Source organism: Podarcis bocagei, assembly GCF_964188305.1.
Source record: "Podarcis bocagei genome assembly, chromosome: 6".
NCBI classification, from domain to species: domain Eukaryota; kingdom Metazoa; phylum Chordata; class Lepidosauria; order Squamata; family Lacertidae; genus Podarcis; species Podarcis bocagei.
In genome coordinates, this window is record NC_138130.1 from 22,258,174 (window position 1) to 22,284,785 (window position 26,612).

At 43.8% G+C, this 26,612-nt stretch overlaps 2 protein-coding genes and 1 long non-coding RNA gene across 3 annotated transcripts in view; 2 read left to right on the plus strand and 1 right to left on the minus strand.

The window, feature by feature from the left end:
* Nucleotides 1-813: 813 nt before the first annotated feature.
* Nucleotides 814-15,330, minus strand: LOC308589430 (uncharacterized protein). Its single transcript, XM_081198698.1, has 4 exons — nt 14,963-15,330; nt 13,452-13,516; nt 4,433-4,663; nt 814-1,467 (listed from the first exon to the last, which is right to left on the minus strand). Exons 1-4 carry the CDS (start codon nt 15,179-15,181, stop codon nt 1,341-1,343), a joined length of 642 nt encoding a protein of 213 aa, XP_081054824.1. The 5' UTR covers nt 15,182-15,330; the 3' UTR covers nt 814-1,340.
* LOC308589497 lies at nt 4,670-6,713 on the plus strand. The gene is made up of 2 exons (XR_014009324.1): nt 4,670-4,889; nt 5,681-6,713. It is a non-coding gene; the product is annotated as an uncharacterized lncRNA (long non-coding RNA).
* Nucleotides 15,225-26,612, plus strand: part of UBAC2 (UBA domain containing 2) — a 79,535-nt gene continuing 68,147 nt past the window's right edge. Inside the window, exons 1-4 of the mRNA XM_081198598.1 lie at nt 15,225-15,332; nt 22,791-22,918; nt 25,806-25,925; nt 26,248-26,354. Coding sequence (XP_081054724.1) covers nt 15,302-15,332; nt 22,791-22,918; nt 25,806-25,925; nt 26,248-26,354 — 386 coding nt within the window. The 5' untranslated portion in view covers nt 15,225-15,301. The remainder of the gene's footprint in view (nt 15,333-22,790; nt 22,919-25,805; nt 25,926-26,247; nt 26,355-26,612) is intronic.

Here is a 26,612-nt window from a genome sequence, read left to right on the forward strand (position 1 = left end):
TCAGCTGCGCTATGGTCAGTGCTATCCTGCGTAGGACAATGGAGGCTGTTCTTGGGGGCGCAGAAAAGGAGGAGGACAAAGAGGTATGTCCTCTGCTTTGACTTCCCTTTGCACAGCTCTTTCTTCTTCTTCTCACACCCTTGCAAGACTTAACCCAGCACTCAACCTCTCTTCTCTCTTTTCCCACAGGAACTGAAGCGGCCATTCCAGAGCCTGCTGGGGGGGGGCGGGCGGTCTCCTCATTTTGTGACATATTGTCACTCCCTCAGTGATGACACCCGGGGCGATTCGCACCCATCAAACCCCACTTCCTACGCCTCTGCTCCTTATAAAATGAAATTCAGAGCAGGACCTCATCAGACAAACTTAAGTGCTGTGGGGGGGGGTCATACAATATAAATTATATAAATATAAATTATTATGCAGAAGGCATTACCTGAGAAACTCTGCATCAAAGACTTTTAGGGCTTTAAATATCAGAATCAGCCTTTTAAATTTGGGCCCACAAATGAACTGGCAGTCAATACAGATACTTAAAACCATGAGATACTACTAAGCCTTTAAGTGCCACTCATCCCCAGCCCAAATAATATTTAAATTCTTATTGAGGATTTTAAAGAATACCAAAGCACAATGCCAAGGAAGATTAGTATCTCTGGGAAACACAGGAATTATTGCCTGCGCAATTGTGCTGGGGGACTATGGATTTCAAAGTAATAATAATAATAATAATATAAAGTAGGGTTGCAATATTTCAAAAAGTGAAAATATTTTTTTGAGTTTTTTTGAGTTTTTTATTTTTAAAAACTTTGTTGAGCTTTTTTCACCAAAAGATTGATGGTTTCTCCCTTTTTTTTTTGGGGGGGGGTGCAAAAAAAATCAACACTTCCAGTATGGGAGAATATGGCAGCCCTATTTCAAAGGCAATATCTCATTTCTTAATTTGCTTTAGATTTAATTCTAAGTTGCATAAATGAATATTCTAGCTTCTAACTATTCTCTCTTCCTTGCGTTTTAAAATTAGCATTATAATTCATAGACTTTTACACTTCCATTTTTCTTTCCCTCAACAATTACTATACTAACAATCTGAAGGCCTGAACATTCACTGCCTTACCTCCTGAGAAAAGAATACTGATTAAAAATATTTATTTGGGGAAGTCATTAGGAATGCAGTCATACAAAAATAGAAATCTATTGGGATGCTGGGTAAATAGCATAAGCAGTCAATTTTAGGAGGAAAAATTCATTCAATTTAAACTTGCTGCCAAGGCCAATAGGGCATGAGAAATGGAAATATACAGCATGTGGTAACAGTTTAAAAGCAATGATGGATAAAATTATATTACAGAGGAGATGAGCCTGCTTTTCATGCATGCCCAATAACAAAACTTGCTTAATAGAAAAAAGCAGTTTAAGGACCTGGTAGCAAAAACTGTGGTATTTTCTTTCGCAACAGAAGCAGCCCTGTATATAGAAAACATAACTTGATAAGTAATATTCAGGTCAACTCCATATTCACAGTATAACATATCATGCTCATACTTATGATATAGGATCAGAGGTTGCATTCATAAATTATAACACAGAAAGGAGGTAAATGGCAAGTTGGAAAGGCAACTTTGCTAAAACAGAAATGTGCAGCTAGACCTACATACATTTAAACTTGGGGTAGCTTAAGGGATGGCATGGTAGCAGCAACCTGAATTAGCTGGCTTTTCCTAACATAAATGCTAAAAATCACCTCCAAAGCAATTCTGAGTAACAGATATGGGAGCCACTACTACATCTTCTCGACCAGGTGCAGTTAACTTTTATTGGCCCAAGGGCCACATTCACTCTTGGCCAACCCTCCAGGGGCCACATTCCTATGCAGGGTGTGGGCACCCCACCTCACTTGCACAAGCACACACAGAGAGGAATTGTGCACACAGCCCCCCCTCCCACCCCGCTGATCCATACAGATCAGTTAAGATACGGGGTAATTGCCTTCTCTTCACTTCTCAAATGATCCATCTGATGAGTAGGAAGGAAACAATTTGCATCCTCATCAGGACTGGCCAGACAGGTTTTAAACACTCTGTCCACCCCAGTGCTGTGTCTACTTTAATATTTCCCCCACGTTTCTCCCCTGCTGCCAAAATGGATGGTGTGGGGGGCGGAGGCAGAAAAATTCGCTTGGGGAGCTACGTCAGGCCCAGAGGCTGCTCAAGCTTTCTGCTCAAGACTTTTAACATTGTGTTAACGACAAAAAACTGATTGTTATTGTAAAAAGGTAAAGGGACCCCTGACCATTAGGTCTAGTCGTGACCAACTCTGGGGTTGCAGCGCTCATCTCACTTTATTGGCCGAGGGAGCCGGTGTACAGCTTCCAGGTCATGTTGCCAGCATGACTAAGCCGCTTCTGCCGAACCAGAGCAGCGCACGGAAACGCTGTTTGCCTTCCCGCCGGAGCGGTACCTATTTATCTACTTGCACTTTGCTGTGCTTTCGAACTGCTAGGTTGGCAGCAGCAGGGACCGAGCAACGGGAGCTCACCCCGTTGCGGGGATTTGAACCGCCAACCTTCTGATCGGCAAGTCCTAGGCTATGTGGTTTAACCCCAGCGCCACCCACGTCCCTGATTGTTATTGTGGTACTAGCCACATTTTTCTTTGTTGGGAAGGAGCATCCCACAGCTGGTCCTACTCACTCCCCAATTGTGGTTCTACAGCCCATGAATAATCTTTTATTTGTTTTTCTCCTCATCCTCGCCTTAAAACCTTTGTTGCGTAGCATTCCTCCGGCATGTGAGAGCTTGTCCTCAGTTTCTTGTAGTCCATGTGGTTAAACAGATTCCACAATCTTTGCAGTTATTCTGATGTTATGTATTCAAGCCTATTTACTGCCTGGCATATATTGCATCATGTGTGTCATGCAGCCTAAATGTATCATCTTCAAGGGGAAAAAACTTTTTTATTCTTTGGGAGCATGTCATTTTAGACTAATTCTTCTTCCATCTTTCAGGGGCAAATGTTATGTGAACTAGATCATATGACAAATAATGTGCCATGATGACATTCCCAGGAATGTTAGTAACCTTTGCAGCAATTCAGTCCCATCTGACTCTTAGGAATGATGTATCTTTCTCATAATTCACCAGCAGCTGAATTACTGAGATAGCTTAATGCATCTGGGAATTTTAGCATATAATAATAATGAATCCTTATTTTAGTGGGTTTGGGTTGGATGAAAATAATATGGCCTTTTTGCTTGTAATTCAAAATATTTAGATCATATATATTTTAATAGTCACTCCATATAAACAGTGCTTAAGGAACTGGATTATGCTGCTCCTTTTAGGCCCTGTTATATAAAACGATAGAGGGATGCGGGTGGCGCTGTGGGTTAAACCACAGAGCCTAGGGCTTGGTGATCAGAAGGTCAGCGGTTCAAATCCCCGCGATGGGGTGAGCTCCCGTTGCTCGGTCCCTGCTCCTGCCAACCTAGCAGTTCGAAAATACGTCAAAGTGCAAGTAGATAAATAGGTACCGCTCCAGCGGGAAGGTAAACGGCGTTTCCGTGCGCTGCTCTGGTTTGCCAGAAGCAGCTTAGTCATGTTGGCCACATGACCCAGAAGCTGTATGCCGGCTCCCTCAGCCAGTAAAGCGAGATGAGCGTCGCAACCCCAGAGTCGGCCACAACTGGACCTAATGGTCAGGGTCCCTTTACCTTTTTATATAAACTGATAGCAGGTTCACACGGCTCAGACTTTGAATCTTGCCTGGCCACCACCAGAGTCTGACACAAAGGACTCCTGATTGTCTCATAAAAAGTTGTTAAGTTTCTATAGTTAACTATATGTAAATATATTTCTATTTTGGGCTACACTGGGTAGAGAAGTTATAAGCATCATTTACTGCATGACTGATGTACATGCATTTAATAAACCAGACATCACATTAAAAGAAATAAAATACTGCAGTCCTCTTGGCACACAGACAGAAAATAAAGCTCAGGTGTTCTTATTTATATTCATGGATGGAGACAGAGTGACTAATTGGCAAGGCCTTTCTTGTGTCACAGGATTTCCTGATTCCTCAGCTCCATGCACATTCTTCCATATCAAGCATCCTCCCAATTATACATGGTCACACCTTTGATAATTACAGTATTCAAATCAGCAATATTACAGCTGCAATATTGCGCTCAGAAAAACGAACATAGGAAATCAATTGGAGATTTGCAAGGCATGACTGGACTAGGGCCAGAATTTCTGCAGGGCATTGCTCATACAAAGGAAGTTGCCCAATGCCAAGGCTCCTTGGCAATTAAGCTGAACTGCTTATGATCTCTTTGTCCTATTTCTCTATTCCAATCATCCATTGCTTCCCAATAGGTAGCAGGAGACATCTATTTACTCAAGTTCCTGCCACAGCAAGCTATATCTTACATGTAGTCCCACATGAGGCTCCCAGCAGTCTCCTCTCCCAATTTCTGAACATATCCATGCCTGCTTTGCTTCAGCAATGTTGTGGCATCAGGTGCCAAAGATCCCAGCTTCAATTCCCGACTTCTTGAGGTAGGGCTGGAAAAGACCTCTGCCTGAGCTAAATGGACCAGTACCGTACTCTGAATTGGTATAAGGCAGCTTCCTAAATACGTCAGAACATTTACTTCTTGCCTGAGAATTATGAAGTGAATGTAGCTGAAAATATAGTTGATAACAACTCATATTAAAACCATGTCTCTTACAGATAACTCATATTAAAGCCATGTTTCTCTTACAAATAACATGGAGATGACAGTTTTCAGAAAGTTTGTGACCTTTTCTGGTACTATGCTTCTTAACATATGGGAATATAGGATGCAATCTTATACTTAGTCAGACCATTGGTCCATCAAGCTCAGTATTGTGATTCCAGGACCCGTCCCCTGCTTGGGAATAATAATGACACGTGGACACAGGATATAAGGTTAACGGGCTAGAAAAGGCCACAACTTTATTGATTACAGCATGTGAGAAGGTATTGGCTTAGGCATTGGACAACAGCAAATCTGACTCCATCCACTTGGAGAGGGGTGAGTCTGTTGAAGGGTTAACCACCAGTAGGGGGAGCCTGTTGATGCAAATACAACTATAAGCTCTCCCCTGATGTCACCGGGGGTCGTACCATGGCCCCCCGCCACACAGGGCATCGGACAGGATCCACGACCGCCGGATTCCTTTAACGGAATACACATAAGTGAAGGGTTAGGCGATGGCCACACCTTGCCCTTCCATACACCAACAACACATTCCAATGCCTAAACGCCAAATACCAAGAAAGTTGTGATGATCGCTACTAGGTAGGCGAAAGAAACCAAGAGGCCGGTGCCAATTTGCCAATTGGAAAAAACTCCTGCCAGGCCCCCTGGGCAACCAGGGCGACCAACCATGGGTCCATAGTAAGGTCCGGCGAGAAGCTACGCTCTAAAGGGAGTTGTGGGTGGGAGACTCGTGGAAATCGGTGGTGCAATGGCGGGGAGAGCTGGCGCGGCCGCATTTGAGCGGCTAGACCACGCCCCCACGGTGTCACCCAATTGGGTGCCGAACCGGGAGGCGTGGCGCAGCAGCGATGATGAAAGGGCAGGGGGCTGAGCCCCCTGCATGACGCGGGAATCGGCTCCCGCTCACAACCCCTCCCTTCCGGAAGGAGAGGCTTTGTCTACAGTGGCTGGCAGCAGCTTTCCAGGAAACAGTCCTAGCTCTACCTGGATATGCCAAAGATTGAATCTAGGACCTTCTGCATGCAAAGCAGATGCTCTACCACTGAACTATGGCTCTTTCCTTAACCCAGGGGATGAAGGGAATTGTAGTTCAGCAACACCTGGAGGGTCAGAGGTTCCCCACGCCTTCTGTTACCCATAAACCCATGTGATCACACCCATTTACTCAGAAGTAGGATCCAATGAATTCAATTAAGTTGGCCTAGGAATGCAGCCAAAGTGTTTTGTAGTCCTTCAAAAATTCTTTTTGTGCAGCCTGTTTTGTCCTGTCACTTTAATAATATACTAGCTATGTTTTACCACCAAGTCCACAGGGGAGCTTTCCATCCATGCGTTCCTGAAAGGTTGCTCCCAGAAAGGCTCTCATTCATTCCACTAAACTAAAACAGCAGAAGAATCGAGTGATATTAATAGAAGCGTGCTTGCTCCAGTGGACAAGTACAATGGAGAAATAATTTGAAATATGGCCATAATTATTAACATGGATAAACTTGTACACATTATTCATTCTCTGAGCCAAGAATAATAAATATAGTTCAACAAACTCACACCTATTATAAAAAAGGATCTATTTATATAAAGGGGTAAGTATTTATAGGTTTGGACTTGGAAGCAGGCCAGATTTCTGAGCTTATTTAAATTAGTACAGCTCTAATTAAGAAGTGATGCCACTTTAAATGAACTGAGCACCCTGAAACATGTTATCATTAAGCAGTTTTGAAGTTTCTGAGTGAGTGAGTTTAATGTCATTTTTATTGTAACTAAATTTGGTTTGCCATTCTGATTATTTTATTTTCTCTTTCCTTTTCTGTCAATAGGTCGAACACAATCTGTGGGAAAACACTTGGGATTTGATATGTCATCCTGGCCTTGAGCTGTTCATTAAGAAGCATTGATTAGATTAGATTAGCTCTGTAGGTACAAGCACATACACCTAGACTATGTAGTAAAATGTGAAAGCAAAACCCAGTGTGGTTATGACTTCCAGGCACGCTTGCAGTTTGGCATTATTGGCTGCTAGCTGGTAAGCTACTTCTGGAGATCCACCAGCCTGCAAAAATTGGGTGGAGCAAGCAATCTGGTTCTGTTTGCAGCAGGAACCCATAGGGCAAGATGGCAACACTTCAAGAAAGCAAGGCAGCTGGAGTCTTGGCACCATTCACAGCTTCAATAAAGGTAGAAATTGCCGGAGGCTTCATAATTCCCTCAATCCCTCAGCCCAGGTTAGTCCTCCTAGGCTCCACCTTTAGAGCATAGTTTCTTAAAGGGGCAACTCCCTGCCTTGCAGAAGAGCACTTCGTAGTCTCGCTGGCTTCTTGCCTAGTATGCTCCTTGTGTTTCTGGAAAGGTGTTGTGGAGCAGAAGGTGCTTGGCTCTTTGGGTGAATCACATATGGGGAGTGTCTGGGTCTGTCTCAGAATCCACAGGGCTCATGGCCATCAGCCTAAGGCTTGGTATCAATAACCCAGCTGTATTTTTCAGAAGATTGTACAGTGACCACAAACTCCTCTTTCTCCACCTCAGCCTTGGCTCTTTTTCAAGGGCAGGGCTGCCACACTCAGCAAACAGAAAGTCTACAGCTTTGAGTACTTTATTCTAAACGTCATGCCTATCTTGAACAGCAGGTTTTCCCAACTTTGTACATTGCCTTCTGATTTCATACTCAGTGATATGAAGGCCAGTCACCCTACTGGAATCAAAGGAATTCCTTCCGTGTTATAAATTGCATCAGTGTTTAGCTTAAATGTGAGGAAATAATCTCTCTCCCTCCAGTAAGATATAAATATTCATTCTGTGTGCATCGTATAATTGGCACTAGCTTATCACAGTGATCATCACCCACACATTTTTTTTGTAAACCAGCCTAGCTTTCTTCTGTTTTTTCAGTCTGATTTAAGGCACAGCAATTTGCGTAACTTCAGACTTGGCAATATCGCTCCCCTCATCTCCTCCTACACTCCCCCTCACACCTTGCCAACTCCCTACATTCCATCACCCTACGTTTCTCATGATTACGCCCTTTGTCTCTTTTCCCATTCTTTGCCTCATGCCTCATTTCATTTAACCGCTTTATATTCAGCACAAGCACAACAGCTTTCATAATCACTAAATATCATTTCCCCCTTCATTGAAAAAAAATCCTGCTAAATAAGCATCTGGTCCATGAATCATATGCCAGTTATAATAAGCCATCTCTCAACTGAGTTTGACAAGCAGTATAGTAATTTTGCATGCAGATAAATATCCAATACAAAAACAGTGCAGGCATCTTGAATCTCATCATTTGATGCCCTTTGCTTTTTTAGCACTTCCCCCTTGTGCGGTCCTTGAGCCTGCAGGACAGTTCAAAGGGAGTCTCACAAAACATGGTCGCCGGGCTCAATGTGGACTTAATGCCCTTACCCTTTAGATGGAAAAATGATACATCTTTACATACACCTGAAGCAATTGATGGTTGCTGCTTCATGTATGGCAGAGGGGAGAGAATTCCACAATACAAGCGCAATAGCTGGAAAGGCCTGTTTTCAGGGACATCGCCCAATGACATTCTGGAGAGTGCAGAATCATGAGACTATTCCGCAGATGATCTAAGTGAACTTACAGAGGGGAAGGTACTCCTCCAGGTAACATGGTCCCAAGTTGCTCATGGCTTTATGCGTTTACACAAGACCTTGCACATAGCCCAACAGCTGATCGGAAGCCAGTGCAGTTCCCTCAACACAGGTGCAATATGTGCATTTCCAGGTGTTCTGCTCAGCAGTCTGGCCACAGCACTCTGCTCCAACTATGGACGTAGGCCTGGCCAGGATGGCTTTCCTGTTATACCTTCTGGGCTCAATGAGGCATCTGACCTTGACCTGAGCCTACTCCAGCTGAGGCAGCCATTTCACTTCACTTCATGGGTGGGGTGGCCTTGCCTGAGGTTATTATGGGCATGCACACTGCTATCTGCTTACCTGTAAGCACACACTTAAAAAAAATATTAAATACAACTTTCTCAATCTACCAAATTTGCACAAAACAGCAGCCGTGTGTGTGTGTGTGTTTGTATTGCTCCAAGCCAGGAAAGTTGAGATCCATGGGTTTTTATTTAAATGTGCACATACACCTTTTGTTATCTACAATGCTTGCACAAAAGTGAAGTCCAAAAATAAAAATAAGCAATGCCTCACTCAAAACTTAGTAAGGATTTGCTAGTTCCTAGGAACAATCATTCTGTACACCATGCAGTGAGTAGATGGGTCTACTTTGTCTGAGCATCTGCACCCAGAATTTAAAGTACCAGACATTTAATAACAACCAAGAATTTCCTCTTAGGCCCACACAGCAGAACTGGTTTTACCAGAGCTCAGCCCCCAGAAAAATATATATCTCTGAGTGACAACAAACTGAGTGTGCCTTCCCCTTCCTGCACATCTGTATGCACCCTTAAGGTAATTGGAATGTTCCTATTAGGATGCAACTTGAAAACTACCTATTCCAAAAAAAGCGGTGTGGGTCCTTTTTATTCCAAGTACGGTAGTTTGCCTAGCCATAATCCCTGAAGGCAGAAAAGGAGCAGCTACTTCTGCATACACATATTATTAAAGGAATCCCAAACACATTTACTTGAGAGTAAACCCCACTGGAACTTGTTAATTGCTCCAAAAGCATAATAGGATTGGGCGGCAGGATTATCTTTTAATAAAGCAGCATAGATTTATTTATGTGTAATTTTAGTTTCCATATCCTAAAAACTGTTGGTAATTTGGCTTCTAGGTCAGTTCAGCAGGTTAGCGGGATCCTACCTCACAAATGAAATAAAATACATTCTTGCTAGCGGTGGTGGCTGGTGCCCATTGGTACTGGGAGAGTGGAAGACAGGGAAGTCAACAGTAGGTGGCGCCAGGGTCAACTAATTCCACCTTTGCTCCCATTCTCTTCCAGCTGAGTTCCAGAAGTCTAAGGAGGAGAAAGCTGACAGCACACTCCCCTGAGGGCTGACTGGTTCTCAAGGGAACCAATTAAAAAGTATGCTATGTTGTGTATAAAAAGAAGACTGGGCTCTGCTGCTAAGTTCTTCAACTGTCATACATATATTGTGCTTAGGTCTCTGCTCTTTTACAGATGGTTGTTAAAATATGCAGGATTCATGCAACACTCATTATTTAATTTGAGATCCACCTTACAAAAAATAATAATGACTTCATTCAAAGCTTATTTGTAATGCATTTATCATAAAATGCTTAAACTTTCTTAGGAGTCTGACACAGACATTATAGACTTGAATGTAGTTTCTTACTAGACTACTCCAACTATGTATTTTGAGAGGTATAAAGCTTATTTTAAGTTGTTCTACTATGTGGAGACTGAGAGGTGAGCGGAATTGTTTGTTGTTACTACTACTACTACTGAGTTGCCTTGCCCTTGCATGAAGTCTTGGGTTTACAATTTTGGGAGAGGGGAGACTGAGGCACTGGGGAGAGGGCAGGCTGGTGAGGCCCCCTAGACTTAGATGCCCAAGTTGCCCTGCCCTCACATGAAGTCTTGGGTTTGCAATTTTAGGGGGGGGGGACTGCCTGCTGGGGAGCGGGAGGACTGGCGAGGCCCCCTAGATTTAGAGGCCCTAGGCTTCAGCCTACTTAAAAAAAAAAAAAGGACCCCTGACCGTTCGGTCCAGTCATGGACGACTCTGGGGTTGCGGCGCTCATCTCGCTTTATTGGCCAAGGGAGCCGGCATACAGCTTCCGGGTCATGTGGCAAGCATGACTAAGCCGCTTCTGGTGAACCAGACCAGTGCATGGAAACGCCGTTTACCTTCCCCGCCAGAGCGGTACCTATTTACCTACTTGCACTTTGATGTGCTTTCGAACTGCTAGGTGGGCAGGAGCTGGGACTGAACAATGGGAGCTCACCCCGTCGTGGGGATTCAAACTGCCAACCTTCTGATCGGCAAGCTCTAGGCTCTGTGGTTTAGACCACAGTGCCACCCGCTTAGCCTACTTAGCCTATACATAAATCCGGCACTGTCCAAAACAGGCTTTCAGAATCAGCAGTGCTATCCTAGACTAAATGATTCAAGGACTGTAGTAGCCACAATCACATGGTGGCATTATGCAACCCTGTTAGAAACAAGCCACCCATTCAAATAGTGCAGTAAGACCTGCACCAGCAGTTGACAATTCTAGGAGGATGAACAGCCTTACCATCATTGCCTTCCTGAACATTTCCCTTTTTCTGTTGTCAGCTTTCTCTGGAGAGATGTGGGAGCCAGCTGTATATCATCTATCCCTCCCTTCTGAACCAGGCTCCTAAAAACCAGTACCAGAAACTTTATTGTTGGTTAACTCTTGTTTTGCTTTGTATTTTATGTTCTTAATAATAATATAACAATAATAATTTTATTATGTTATGTCCTGCCCATAAATAACGAAAGTCTTTAAGGAGTGAAATTTGCTTCTTGACTCTCTGTGTAACACAATTACCATGAGCAGAACCGGATCTTCACTGCTGCAATTATACAAGTGTCAAAAGCAGGGCAAGAGGCCACTGTGAAGCCTCATCCGCTTGGTCCATTGTACTGAGAAGTACCAGCTTTTGTTTCCAGAATGCCTCTGAACAGCTATTCACGAACATCTGCAGCCGTGTCATGAAACTGCCAGTTGATTGTGTCACTGGACCGGGGAATTGTTTTGATGCTATACTCAGCAGCAGACATCAATTGTTAACAATAATTGTATTAAAGCTTAGGGCTGCTTCCCTTTGGTATCCCAACAATAAACAAAAACTTTTGTATGCCTTATGCACCTCCAAGAACAGCCTCTAGAGGGAGATATTTGTGATACTAGAGTGTGTTCTGGAAGCCAGGGGATCATGGGTTGGTGAGGAGTTATTTTGGAGGCAGGGCATGTGATTGTAATAGAGTTGCCTTCTCTCTTGTTGATCAGTAAAAGTTGTTTTCATAAACTGGATCACTGTCGTATGTATGGAATAATGTGGCTGCCTATAACTGGAGTATGCCGTAAAGCAGGGTGGCAAGATAAAAGTCAGAGCTCAGCACTTTTAAATCAGACCCTCCAAGTGTACTTATTTTCCAGGGATGTCCCTGATTTAGAGAAGCCATCCTGGTTTCTGATTTGATCCCAGAATGTCCCACTTTTTATTAGGCTGTCCCTATTTAAATTGGAAAAATGTTAGAGGGTATGACGTTATCCAACCCCCAAGCCGTCTGAAGGCAATCCTTCAATCCTTTTTTTTAATGTTTGATGTTTTATTGTGTTTTTATATATGTTGGAAGTTGCTCAGAGTGGCTGGGGCAACCCAGTAAGATGTGTGGGATATAAATAGTAAAATTATTGTTATGGAATTGTTGTTGTTGTTTAGTCGTGTCCAGGGACGCGGACTTAGAAAAAATATTGGGGGGGCCCGGGAAAGCTCATGAATAATAAATAAGCTCATGAATATGCAAATAAAGTGGCTCCGGCCCTAAATAGGGCAAGCCACGCCCCCCCAGCCAGCCGATTGGCTGGCTGGGAGGTGTGGCCAGTCGGGATTCCCCTGTTCTCGTGGGATTTCCGGCCGGGGCTCTCCGATTAGGGCGCGCGGCTGGCTGGCTGGCGAAGGAGGAGGCGGGGGACGGCGGCGGTGCTCTGCTGGAAGGGCGCCCGCCTGAGATTATTGGGGGGGCTGAGCCCCCCAAAAATTTTTTTTGAGGGGGCTCGAGCCCCCTCAAGCCCCATGGAGTCGGCGCCTATGGTCGTGTCCGGCTCTTCATGACCCCATGGACCAGAGCATGCCAGGCATTTCTGTCTTCCACTGCCCCTCTCATGGAATAGGATGTCCCTATTTTCATCAGAGAAATGTTAGAGGGTATGTTAATATTTGTGCAGAAGAGGAATCTGAGGTGTGGCTTGCATGACAAGCTACACCTGCTGACATTTTTCTACACAGCTATTGCACTCTTTTTCACCCAGCTACAATATTTTAATATTATATTTTATTGGAAGTATGCCCAGCTCACCTCTTTAGAAGCACTTCTGGGTTAAGACTGCAATTCTTTGTATACCTCCTACAAAGTATGAGCCACAAATTTCAAGAGTAGCAAATCTGGAAACATTTATATTGAAAAGCATCTTTTTGTACTTTGTCCTGCTGTCCATGTGGAGGGAATTCCATAATTTAACTAGATCCTAAGAAAAACCCTGCTGGGTAACACCAAAGTCTCACCTAGCTCAGCATCCTCTTATCAGTGGCTAACCAGATGCCTATGGGATGCCCCCAAGCATGAATTCCCATTCATCATGAGGGAAATAAAATAAAAAGGCTTCTTCACACTAGTTCCAGGAAGTTCAGAAAACATTCAGCACTTTGCTGCTATTATGGCTAATGACAGGGCCTCATTTATGCAGCAGCTCCATGTTTTAAGGCTTTAAGGGAAAGCAGTAGGAGGCAGTGGATTATGGGAGCTGGAGGGAAGGTATGACGAGTTAGGTTTAGAACATTCAGGAAGATTATTAGCTCAGAATATGCTCTCCCACTGTTAAAACACCCATCAAAACTCAAGTATATCCTTACTGTTATTTATGATAAACTAGCTATTACACCCCAACCCATGGCCTTATTGTGTGGGAGTAGAAATACGCTGGAATTGTGTGGGAAATACGTTTGGAGGTTACTAAGCACCATTACTTTTTTTTTAGATCTTCTGAAAATATGGTACCTACCTCCACCCAAGTCCAAAGGTTACTGCTTTGACAAATAAATGCAGCCATATCCTCTTAATGCGTACCTAGAAGAAAATATTTAAGAGCTTAATGTGCTTTCTTGCAATTAAATGTGCATAGGATCACTGCTTTTGTTATTTTACTCAGTCCAAACAGTAAATTGCTACTATAATGCATACTCTGCATTTATACAGCACATTTCTGAAGTAGGTAATCCTTACAACCATCCTGCAAAGTGGTCAGTATCATTAACCCCTTTTTAATCATTACATGGTATTTGGCCTCAGTCCTGAGATGCAAGCTTAGCTACACCTTCACTGTATAATTCATCCAGGCTGCCATTTTCAGTGATCTATTGTTCATAAATGCAAATTAGAATCCATACTTCAGCTATAAGCAAACATCAGAAGAGTGGAGGGGATTTCATTTTTTATTTTTTGCTTTACCATTCCTTAACTATGTAGACTGTCAATGCAACAGGTTGGTTAAAGATATTAAGGCATTTAAAGAGATCTTTTGCATGCTCCAGTGTGTGCATGCACTAACTCCGTGTTAGTGTTTGGTATGTAGAACAGGTAATTATCAGGAGAGAAAGCGACCGTGTAGAACAAACATATGCGGCAAATGGAGATTTGTTCGCTATAAAGGCTTTGTGGCTGGCATCCTACACTCTTGATACTGAACTCATTCTTTAAGTGTGGATCCTTTTATCAGGAAGCTTGAGGAACCCAAAGATTTGCAGAAGTACAAAAACTCTTGCAGTCGGGTGGGGGGAAATCTGACAGGGAGAGATCCCCCAAAACAGACCAACGAGGAATATTGAGGAATGAGGAATACATATACTCAGCTGCCATGGCATGCTGGCTGAAGGAGGAGGAGGGAAATGGAGTGGAGTATTGTGAAAAATGATGGGACATGGGTGGCACTGTGGGTTAAACCACAGAGCCAAGGACTTGCTGATCAGTAGGTCGACATTTAACTCAGTGGGACTCGCAGCCCAAACTATTGAAGATTCAGAAGCGAGTACTATTGACTGCAACGGATGACAGTATTCAGCTAACCTTTACTCACTGGGAGACCCATTGACTTAAGTTAGGGGCCATGATTTCCAATGGAAAAGTTGGTTGAAGACCACCCCATTGAAACTTCCTACAATCGCAGCCTTAATAGCCAAAGTAAACATGACTGGATCACCAGTTTTAAAAGCCTTTTATATCAAACACAACTTTTTTTTCCTGGCAGGTGCTTATGGAGGTCTCTTGGGCGGTGGTGCCCCTGGAACTGGACTTCAAAAGGAGCATGCAGCCCCCCCCCCAAAAAAAACCCCGCAGCAGAGCTTCCTTCTTCTGAGGTGAAGCGTGGCAATATCCTTCGACTTCTAACGCGTGCTCAGAGTCCAAAATGACCGTGCGGACATCCCAATTTTGGGTTGGGATTATAACCCTAACCCCACCCGAGCAAACCACAGCGTCGCCTACTCCCCACCCCACGAAACTCTGTGGGACATTTACCGAACTAGGGCCGGGGTAGCGTAGAAAAGCCCCCCAAAAAACAATGTGTGTGGTGGGGAGGGGGCATTCTGTAGCCGAGAGGCCGCCTGCCCGTCGCGCCTCAGGCCAGGGCGCTTCCCCTCGGGCCGGGGCCGCTTTCTGCTGCCGGGATGCCGCCGCGGCTCCGGCAGGGGGCGCTGCCATGGGGGGGGGCGCCTTTCCCGGCCGCCTCTGACCCATCCCGGCCGCCTTAGCTCTCCTCAGGCTCCGGGCCCGGCCGCCGCTGGAGGCTCCTGGGCCTCCTGAGGGAGCAGCGGGCCAGCGAAGGCGTCGCGGCGGCGAGGCCTGCGGCCCGGGACCATGTTCACCAGCACCGGCTCCAGCGGGCTGTGTAAGTAGCGCTGCCCTTGGTTGGGAGACGGAGGGAAGGGGCGAGGCAGGCGGCCGCCCTCCGGAACCCGGCTCTCCCTTTCCCCTTCCCCGGCTCCTCTCTCCGGGCGCCCTCGCGGAGTCTCCTCCCTCTTCCGCTCTCCTCGGCCCTCCCCAACCCCGAAACCCTCTGGCCGCCACCCGGCGGGGGGACGTTTCCAAGAGCCGCGCAGGCCCGGCCCGACGCTTCGTTAACAGGATCGCTCCCCCCCCCCCCGTGTCGCAGTTTTTGCGCGTGTGCACGGCGCCCGCTCGGAACGCGCGTTAGCCGGATTGCGAGTCCGCCCTTAGTGGGTTATCTAGAGTCCCAGGAAGTTCGCATTGCAGAAATAATAATAATAATAATAGAAGAAGAAGAACAACTTTTTTCTAGAAAAATAGGTTCAGGTACTTACCATGAAGTTGTTATAGTGTCACAATTTTTAACCAAAGAAAGAGAGGGGCCTGTACTCACCATGAAGTTGTTACAGTAAGTGTCACAATTTTTAACCAAAAAAGTGTCACACTTTTTAACAACAACAAAAAGTACTGCATACCCTTGAGTATCCACTGGGGGGGGAAAGTGATGATGATATACCGTACTTTTATTATTTATACCCTGCCCATTGGGCTGGATTGCCCCAGCCACTCTTGGCGGCTTCCAACACATAAAACACCGTCAAACATAAAAAACTTCCCGATACAGGGCTGCCTTCACATGTCATCTCAAAGTTCTAAAAGAAAGATCTTGTCATTGAAAGATGCAACTCTTTGATTTTTGCTGCAATGGGCTTAACCCTCTGTAATGAGCATATTACTATTATTTATTTTGTTTATTAAATGGCTATACTGGCCTTCATTCGAGAAACGCAGGGAGATTTACAATATCAAAAAACACACAAAACAAAACACAAAAATACATGACATAGTAGTAAACGAAAACAGTAACTCCCCACAGTTTAAAAGGCTATAGATTCCCCAATTAAGCAAAGTTCAGAGAGACATGCTTCCAAATAAGTGTGCACAGGGTGGCAGCAACACATGTGATTGATTGATTGATTGATTGATTGACTGATTGATTGATTGCCCACCTTTCAACATAAGGTCCCAGGGCAGGTTACAGCATTAATAACAATTAATAACTTACAATAGCTATAAAAATAAATATGAAGTGGGTCCTAAAAACATACACTTCAAGTGTTAAAAGCCAGGGGTTAAAAAGTGTGTTATTCCACATTTCCTCCAAGGCAACGCTCATGGTTTCTTCCATCATACCTTCAACAGCAGTTCTGTGCAATAGGTTAGGCTGGGGAACAGCAATTGGCCTGAAGTAATTCAGTCAGTGTCATCATTCAGGGAATTTAACCTGAACCTTCCTGCACCTAAAGCTACAATCCTGAAACCTCTAGCACTTAACTTCTGAATAGACAGGGTTAGGATTGTGTTGCAATAATATAACCATCACAGTGCACTCCCTCCTCACCCTTGATTCACAATGGCCTTAGCAGGGAAATTGTTTCCCACCATGTGTTCATGTTAATAATATGTTGTAAATCTGTGTGTTTTATATATCTGACTGCATGCAAACGACAGTGCAGAGTGAAACTGTGGAATTCACTTCAACAAGACGTGATGGCCAACAATTTAGATGCCTTTAAAGTGAGATTGGATAATGCTGTCATAGCTGCTGGTCATGATAAGTGTATATAGTACTACAGCAATGTGCCCCTGGATATCATCTTCTGATGAACAACAGTGAGAAATGGCTGTTGCCCTCATGTCCTGTCTGTGGACTTCTCATAGGCATCTGGCGAGCTGCTGTCAAAAACAGCATGCTGGATTAAAAGGAGCTTTGGTCTTATCCAGGACGGCTGTTTCTAGCTGCACTCAGCTAGTTGAGTTACACACTTTTGTTCTTCTGTTGTAGTTATGGCACAACTGGAGTCTGGACTGTGTAAGAATGAGCTGTGTTGGCCAACTTAATATAGTATAGGGATGTTTTACCTGGTGAGCGGATGACTTGTAAGAATGTGGGAAGAGCATTAAACCATAATACGAACTTTCCCTTAACATTCTCCTCTGCCTCCTGTTGCATGAGTTCAAATTCCACCCCTTTACCAGTAGGATAAGCAGATAATACACGTTAAATAGCACCTGTGGTCGAGACTGCGTCAACTAGTTAGAGCAAGACCAAGTATTGTTGCAGAGCAGTTATTGTCCACTCTGAACCCTTGAGTTTAAATCGGGTGGGGAGCTATGGGCTTCATGATATTGTTGAACTCTAGCTCCCATAACTCCAGCCATCTTGGCCAATAGTCATGCAATATTATGTTTAGCCAGCTTGGCCTATAGCTGTTGAGTTGCATTGCAATATTATGTGGAGGGCCACAGTTTTCCCACCCCTTGTTTAGATAATTTGGAAAGAGTGCCATATACTCAATATTGTTGTTTTAAAAAGAAGATTCTGATTAGAAAGTAGATTTAAAATGCTTGCTATTTGTTCAAATTAGGATCCCCCCTTTAATCCTTTTCATTCGAGTGAAGCGTGGAGTGCTGAACTCTTTCAGTCTAGTATAGGTGGAGTTCTCTGTTTCTCTTCTGTACCCAACATAGAAAGAGGGCTATTGGAAGAGGCAAGCCCCCTTTTCCCCACCTAGCATAGGAATGCAGTTAGCTAAATAGTAGGTGAATAGGGCAGTGCATACAGGTGTTTTCAAGATTACAGCCTTTGTTTTAATTCCTGCATTTTGTTCAGCATGCAGAAAACTTCAGACTTTAAAATAAATATATCCAGTAACAGATAGATGGCAGGCAAGACCAATCTTTGAACTTTTTTTTAAAAAAGTGTATCATATGTGTCACAGTACTTGCAGTATCTCTGGATTTAACCAATTTTTCTGAAGGAATTGAAAAAGACAGATGCCTTAAATCAAGGTTAGCCAGATGTTGTTGGACTACAATACCTATCATCCTTGACCATTAGTAATGCTGGCTGGGGCTGATGGGACTTGTAACCAAAATATATTGAGTGACCAAAACCAGGGCCTTCGGGGGGGGGTCTACCTGATGCTTAATTAAAGTAAATTTTACAGTTATTTGGCTTAAAAAATGCTCTGAGGGTATAGGAGACACTAAATTAGGTCTCCAGTTAGTTTCATGGCCAACCATGCCTCCTGCCTGATGCTTATAATGTGATTATAATGTGATTTTTTGGGCTTTGATAGCTAATTTCTCCCTTTCCCAAAAATATTTTTGGTAGTGAAGGGAGAATGAGCTGACAATTTATGCTGTCAAAAAATCCTCATTGACCCCTAGTATTCTTAGGAAGGTCCTTTTTATGAAGACTTGAATGTTTGCCTTTCTTGAGTTGTGGACTCCTAATGCCAAATCATTGTTGCTATAAACGAGTTCAGGATTTTATAAACTTATTAGGCAATTTGAATATTTTTTAAATCCAGGTAATGTGAACAGGCACTGTTTTAGTAGCAGTATTTTTGCTGCTGATAAGTAAAGGTTTTATACTGATCTACTGAACAATTTCATAGAGCCACACAACTTTATTATACCTTTAAAACTGACATGCGTTCTTATTTTAAAACATTTTCCTGACGACATTTTGCTTGCAAAGACATCTGATGATTGAACAGACAGCTGTACTTTCCACTGTGGGTAACTGTCACGTTTAGGTGTTGGTTACAGCTGTGGCTACTCTACCTTGTGATAAAAATAAAAATAGCCAAATACTCACTTCCTGTATGCTAAAGTTTTAGATGTCTAAAAGAAACACAGATGACCAAGTACGGGTGAAAGGTTTGCATCTATATACTGTATACTGCAGGGTCTGAGTCTGTGTAATGAGATCTTGGGGCGCAAGCCTGAGCAATGTGTATGGAGGTCCTGTTCTGCCCAGATAACACGAGTTTCCTCTTGGCCTTGCTGATATGGCCCAAAAGAAAGCAGAGAAATATGTTTGGCACCAGCTTGCTTACAGGAGTTGCCAGAAGGAACTTACAAGGCGCTATCCAACCACCTTATGAAATCCACTACGGATTTGTGTAGGGTTTACTCTTTAGCCTTTTCTTCTCCCGAAGATATCCTGCAAGGTAGCGAAGGTTTAACATCAGAGTTTTCCTTCTCCTAGATGGGCTACCTTCTCAGGTTGACAAGCCCCACCTGCCCCTCGCTTCTCTCTACAGCATGTGTGTGGTAGAGCCAGTGTGGGGTAGTGGTTAAGAGTGGCAGACTCGTAATCTGGTGAACCGGGTTCGCGTCCCTGCTCCTCCACATGCAGCTGCTGGGTGACACTTCTCTGAAGTCTCTCAGCCCCACTCATCTCACAGAGTGTTTGTTGTGGGGGAGGAAGGGAAAGGAGATTGTTAGCTGCTCTGAGACCCCTTCGGGTAGTGATATAGCGGGATATCAAATCCAAACTCCTCCTCCTCTTCTTCTTCTTCTTCTTCTTCTTCTTCATGTTTAGAAGCCATCTTCTGGACCATTGGACCCAATATTGGTCTTGTCCGCTCAATGTGCCAGAGTCTGTCTTCACATGCAGGGGAAGTCCCTAACTCACTGAGGGTTTGAGACCCATCGGCAACCTTCGCCTGGTTTATCTAGTCAGCTGAAACTGTTTTCCAGGGTGTGGCTGCTGTCGCATGCTGACAACTTCTAGCAGCCACTGGTGAGAGCTGAGTGCAGGGTAGGGACCAAAGTTAAACAAACGACCCCAGAAGGAGCACAATGTGTCCCCCACCAGAGGTCCTATCCCCCCCAGCACCCCATCCACCCCAATCCACAAACAAATTAAAAACAAACATACATAAAACCACCATTAAAAACAAAGATAAACTCAATCAAATTAAAGCTTATGTTCGTAGTCCTCTCAATCAAAATAACAGATCTGGCGCACCGGCACCACAAACACATTGATCCAGGTCATAGTCACAATTTTTACATTGGATTACAACAAGCTGCTAACAAATCACAGAATGCATCTATGGACACGGAGATGACCTATGATTTGGTGGTGGTTTTGATGGAATACCTTGTAAAATAAAATTATGAGACTACATAAGGATCTGTGTCTTGGGTGTACGTTCTTGTGCCATGGTATTGTTGGAATGCACCAGAGCTGTGATTTTTATGTCATCGGTCAGTGAAGACAGATGTAGTCTGTGATGTGATAGCGGTGAGGGGGCAGGATGAGAGAAAATTGTGCAATTTTAAAAGGGTCCAGTTTACTGCCTTTTGTGTGTGTGCACATGTGTACATGCACACCTTCTCTGGCACCCCATTCCCCCCGACTCCTGTGGCCCAACATTTTCTCCCCCAGGTGCACCATTTCTTTGCTCCCATCTCCCATATCATTCCCCTTTCCCTCCTACCCTTTCAGTCACTTTCTCTTTAGTTGTTCGGAGCCTTGGAAAGCACCTAGAAATGAAAGAAGAAGTAGGAAAGAGCATTGCTCTTCCAACTTCTTCCATCAGCTGTACATATTTTTTTTGGGGGGGGGGGAGTGTGGAGGTAAGCACTCTCACTATCTGATCACAAAGGGGGCAACGAGCAAGAAGCGAGGGTGCTCAGAGGCTCTTGGGCACCAGGGGAAGTCCTCAAGGAAGCGCACTGCTGTTCCCACGGGTACCACATTGTCGACCCTGGATCTAATGCACATGTAGGTAAATGAGTGTGCATTAACACACTCGGTGGCGGCAGCCTGCTACTTCATATTGCCTGCCCCACAGCCAGCAGATCTTGGGATATGTTTCAACACATAAAGTATACAGAGTGAAGTAAGAGCCTGTTGGTAAAATCTTCAAAAAGTAGTATAAGCACACATAGCATAACATGCTAGAGCTCCATTGGGTCTCCTCTCCCTCACCCATCATCTGATTTAACAGCTGACTGCCTCGGGAACATGTGAGAAACAATGCTTATTCCATCAGCTCTGCTGAAGACAAGCCCCATCAGGCACCTCCTGTTCCTGAACCTTCTCTGTTCTAGCTGGTCGAAAGAATTAAGAAATTGGTGCCTGCATTTGCTTTCCCCCTTCTCCCGGTCCCTCTTCCCTGATGTGATTGTAAGCCTGCAGACAGGGTCTCCTCTTGTTTTGATTAGAATCACAGAATTGTAGAGTTGGGTCATCTAGTCCAACTCCCTGCAATGCTCCCCTGGATGGGCTCGAACCAACAACCATCTGCTATGCTCTATTGTATGTAATTTCATTGTATGTAAGCTGCTCTTGTAGGGACATGGGTGGCGCTGTGGGTTAAACCACAGAGCCTAGGACTTGCCGATCAGAAGGTCGGTGGTTTGAATCCCCGCGACGGGGTGAGCTCCCATTGTTTGGTCCCTGCTCCGGCCAACCTAGCAGTTCGAAAGCACGTCAAAGTGCAAGTAGATAAACAGGTACTGCTCTGCCGGGAAGGTAAACTGCGTTTCCGTGTGCTGCTCTGGTTCTCCAGAAGTGGCTTGGTCATGCTGGCCCCGTGACCTGGAAGCTGTACGCCGGCTCCCTCAGCCAATAAAGCGAGATGAGCACCACAACCCCAGAGTTGGCCACGACTGGACCTAATGGTCAGGGGTCCCTGGACCTTCACCTTTAAGCTGCTCTGGTAGTCCTTTTGGCCGAAGAGCCTGTACAAATGCTATAATATGAATAAAGAATAGCATGCTCATGAAATAAGTAAGAGCTGTTAGACAGTGGAGTGGACTTCCTTGGGAGGTGGTGGACTCTCCTTCATTGGGAGTTTTTAAGCAGAGGTTGGGTCTCTGTCATGGATGCTTTAGTTGAGATTCCTGCATTGCAGGGGTTTGGACTAAATGACCCTTGGGACCCCTTCCAACTCTACAATTCTATGATTCTGTGATTCTAAGAAATCAATAAAATAAAATTACTGCGGATGTTTCTGTTTAGTTGGTTTTTTCACGTTCGTTTTCATAAGAGAGTCACATTCCTACAGACTCAAAGTGGGGAAAATATTGAAGATGAGTATTACGGTCTTGGACCGAACTTGGATGAAATAAGGTTTCATTTGTTATGTTTCATTTGAATCATAAATCAGTTTTATGTGGTGAGAGCCAGTGTGGTGTAGTGGTTAAGAGCGGTAGTCTCGTAATCTGGGGAACCGGGTTCAAGTCTCCGCTCCTCCACATGCAACTGCTGGGTGACCTTGGGCCAGTCACACTTCTTTGAAATCTCTCAGCCCCACTCACCTCACAGAGTGTTTGTTGTGGGGGAGGAAGGGAAAGGAGAATGTTAGCCGCTTTGAGACTCCTTAAAGGGAGTGAAAGGCGGGATATCAAATCCAAACTCTTCTTCTTTTATAAGTAATGGGAATTAATATCATTTAATTTGGATTGGGAAGCATTCTTGTTCTTTAATCTGTTTTCAGAAATATTATTGTAACTGGAACATTTTATTATCTATTTTTGTTTTGTTTTAAAGATAAAGCACCTCTGTCAAAAGGCCTCTTAATAATACCGAGCACTCTCTCACTTCTGTTGGCTCTGCTCTTTCAACATTATCAGAAGTTCTTCACATACAATCTGCAAGCAGTAAAAGAGGAATTTCAGGTAAGCAATAAGTCATTTGTAAGAATGCATATGTATAACTTTAAAGGTCAGGAATTCTGCAACCTGGATGTGTGTGTGAATGTATTCTAAGCCAAATGGAATAGTAACACACAACACTTGGGAAACATAACTAATAGGAAAGCTGGTCTCTCATGTCAAATGTTTAGCAGTGGCTGCAACAGAGGACCCACACTGGGGGAAAGGCTTTTTGCTCTGCCCATTTCATTCATCCATGAGTTAAGTGCATTCTCGCATAATTGTTCTTCCTTCAGTGATGTCAATCCAGTCCTGTATGTCTCAGTTTAAAGGTCCAAAGGTCATATTAAATTAGAGATGCAGCAATAGCTTTGTTGCTGGGGGATTATGTCACTGGGGTGGAGGGAATCCCCATGTTGCCTCAAGCATGCATTCCAGAGGATGCTTTTGGCCTGCTGTAGGGATACTGGCTAGTATCAAGGCAAAGTGAGTGCAGCCTCAAAACACTGAACGCAGTCTGCCAGGCTTGCTACAAAAACTGAGTTGTGGTGATGAAGGAGGTAAAGTGCTAGAGCCCAGCTGCTGAGAACTCCAGTTGCTCTGACTTACTTGGGTGGGTGCATACATACTGATCATGTATGTATGCATATCTCTGCTTCTCATGCATATTTTTATGAAAACGCAGTTATGGGGGCTGTTGACCACAGCAGCAATGTGGGAGGTGATTAATTGCTTTCTCACCCGTGAGGGGAAAAGAGAGAGTTATTGGAGGTGGATTGTTGCTGCTGGAACACTTGAATGTCAAAATCTCAGATCCTTTTTGCTCAAAGAGAAAGAGAGAGGGAGAGGAAATGATGGCTGTTTGTTCTGTGCTGATAGCATTGCTATTATTGGGAGGTATGATCAACGACTGAGTAACCACAATAAATGTTATTGGAATACACTGCTTGCTTTTTTAAAAAAATACTCCAATCATGAGTATCTGAACCCTGATCACTATAAATCTAAAATATCTTTTGACACACACCCTAAATTTGAAATGCCATGTCTGATTTTGCACTCAGTGTATTATTGCCAGTCTAAATCAATTTGACAAAAGACCTATATTAAGACGATTGGTTTACAGCTCATGAAACTTGAATTCTTTGCATGGTTTAGGATTTTCATTGAGTAAAAGAGGATTCTTGTATTTTTAATAGTTGTGTGGCAAGCAGAAAATCATCAGGTGAGGGGTTTCCTACTATAGAAATAATTTATAGGAAAATTCACCTGTTGACTTCTGCCTCCTGGGCATTTCTTGCTTGTGTGTGAGCCTGATTTCTTTTGGGGCCCTCCATCGCACCTTTGAAAGAGGATACATATTTGCACATGGCACACAATGCATACAAATTTGATGAAAATTGTCCTTTTTAAAATGAAGGGGGTGAAGGATGCAATCTATAGCATATTCAGCCCAGAAAATCCTGTTGGGCATGCACAGTCTTCTACCGTCCACATTCTTACATAACACCAAACCATGATTTAGGATGAAAATGCTGGCTTCCAGAGAGAAATTACAGCCACTTTTTTCCTCTCTTATTGTTGGCATGACAGCTAAACCAATGTTTGTCTTAATGTGTCATCTGAGCACAAGATTATGGTTAAGCTCTCTCCTTCTTAACTACAAACTTCGATTGAGCTACATTTGGACGCTTCCAGTAAGCCAGTGCTTGGCTTTCCATGATATGCTAACCAGGCCACTGTCAGTATGCATCCTAGTATCTGAGTCTGGAGAAAGGAAAATAATGTTTGGGGGAAGAATGTAGAGAGATGAGCACCAGGCAGGTGGAGGGAAGTGTTTCTCTACCAGCATGACATTTTTGCTCTTTAAATAAGACGCTAATCCCCACCCCCTGCGGAACCACAAGACACAGCCTTGCAGCTGTACCGTGTCATGTGGACCGTAATCTGAAATGGGTATATGATGTTTAATCTTGTTGGAACAAGAAAAAAAGTTGATGAAATAATAATAATAATAATAATAATAATAATAATAATAATAATAATGATGATGATGATGATGATAATGATAATAATTTATTATTTATACCCTGCCCATCTGGCTGGGTTTCCCCAGCCACTCTGAGCGGCTTCCAACCAAATATTAAAAACAATGCAGAGTCAGACATTAAAAACTTCCCTAAACAGGGCCGCCTTCAGTTGTCTTTTAAAAGTAAATAGTTGTTTATTGCCTTGACATCTGCTGGGAGGGCTTTCCACAGGGCAGGCGCCACTACTGAGAAGGCCCCCCTGCCTGGTTCCCTGTAACCTCACTTCTTGCAGTGAGGGAACCGCCACAAGGCCCTCGGCGCTGGATCTCAGTGAACGATGGGGGTGGAGACGCTCCTTCAGGTATACTGGGCCAAGGCCATTTAGGGCTTTAAAGGTCAGCACCAACACTTTGAATTGTGCTCGGAAACGTACTGGGAGCCAATGTAGGTCTTTCAGGACCAGTGTTCTATGGATAGAAATATTTGTAGCAAACCCCTGTGGGTACAGAGTGCGGACACAGTCATTTATTTCCTTTTGTGATATGTCTTTAAAAGGGGATCCAGGATAATAACTTGTTCCAGCAATAGCAGTGTCCTTGCTAGAAGGTTTTCTTTTGCTCTCTATTAACATTTTATGGCCTTGTACGTATTATGGCTTTATAGTGCTATGGACCATTGGTTCTCAAAAGTACAGAGCAAGCTACGTTAGGTACGTGCACTGGAACTGTATCTAGTGTGACTTGAGTTGACATGCAGTTTATAAGACGAAGGTTGAAAATGTGTTCATATAAGCAACTTGTTCTTTTAAATTATCTTACCAAAAGAGCAATTGGCATTTGGGACATATTCATGCATATTCATGTGTTTTCTGCTACTTTCAGGTTTGGAGACTTGTATGTGGGAGAACAGTATGTCTTGATCTCAAAGACACATTCTGTAGCAGCTTGCTCATCTACAACTTCAGGATATTTGAAAGAAGATATGGCAGCAGAAAATTTTCTGTAAGTTCCAGTTCTGTTTCCTCTCACGTTTTTACATCTTCATGCTTTGTATCTTCCTCCCTGTCGGCAAACTTAGTGCAAAACATGTTAAGGGTGCTGGGAATTGTATCACTGTGTTTAGGTAGACCAAAGTTGGGAGCTGAAGTATTTGCTCTCCGGATTATGATCTCTTTCGCCACCTTCTTCTCTTCTGTCTAAAATCCAGAAAACTAAAAATCATCTTTAGGCCTTAGAAAAGTCTTTTAAAGACGGTGTGCATCTCAAGCCTGTGGGAAGATGTATTAAGTTTGTGATTCTGAGCATTTGTGTTCCTCTTTTTCAGTCATTTTTGCTGGGCTCCTGGATGCTGTCAGTATTGTTTGATCTTCTCCTTGTAGAAGCTGTTGAATATTCTTTTGGCCTCACCATCAATAGTTTGCCGTCGGGATTGTAAGTACCGCAGCTTGTTAAGGGGTTTGCTGAACTCTGGGTACCTTAAATATGGTTTTAAGGGATGTAGTTAGTACAGTTTTAAGTCTTATAAGGAAATGCATTTCTTTTATTCGTTACTTCTCAGCATCCTGATCCACACTCTACTAACTGATCATGCATACCGACACAAAACTGAAACGTGTTAAGATTATATGTATTAATATTTTGTGAGGGAAAGTTTATAACTAGCCAACATCGCAGATACCTGTTCTGATG

Coding starts and splice junctions, on each gene's coding strand:
- LOC308589430 (XM_081198698.1), bottom strand. CDS start 15,181: ATGGGTCAGAGGCGGCCGGGAAAGGCGCCCCCCCCCATGGCAGCGCCC. Junction 13,517..14,962: donor GCTACCCCGGCCCTAGTTCG/GTAAATGTCCCA, acceptor ATTTTCTTCTAG/GTACGCATTAAGAGGATATG. Junction 1,468..4,432: donor AGCCTCATGTGGGACTACAT/GTAAGATATAGC, acceptor TTCTATATACAG/GGCTGCTTCTGTTGCGAAAG.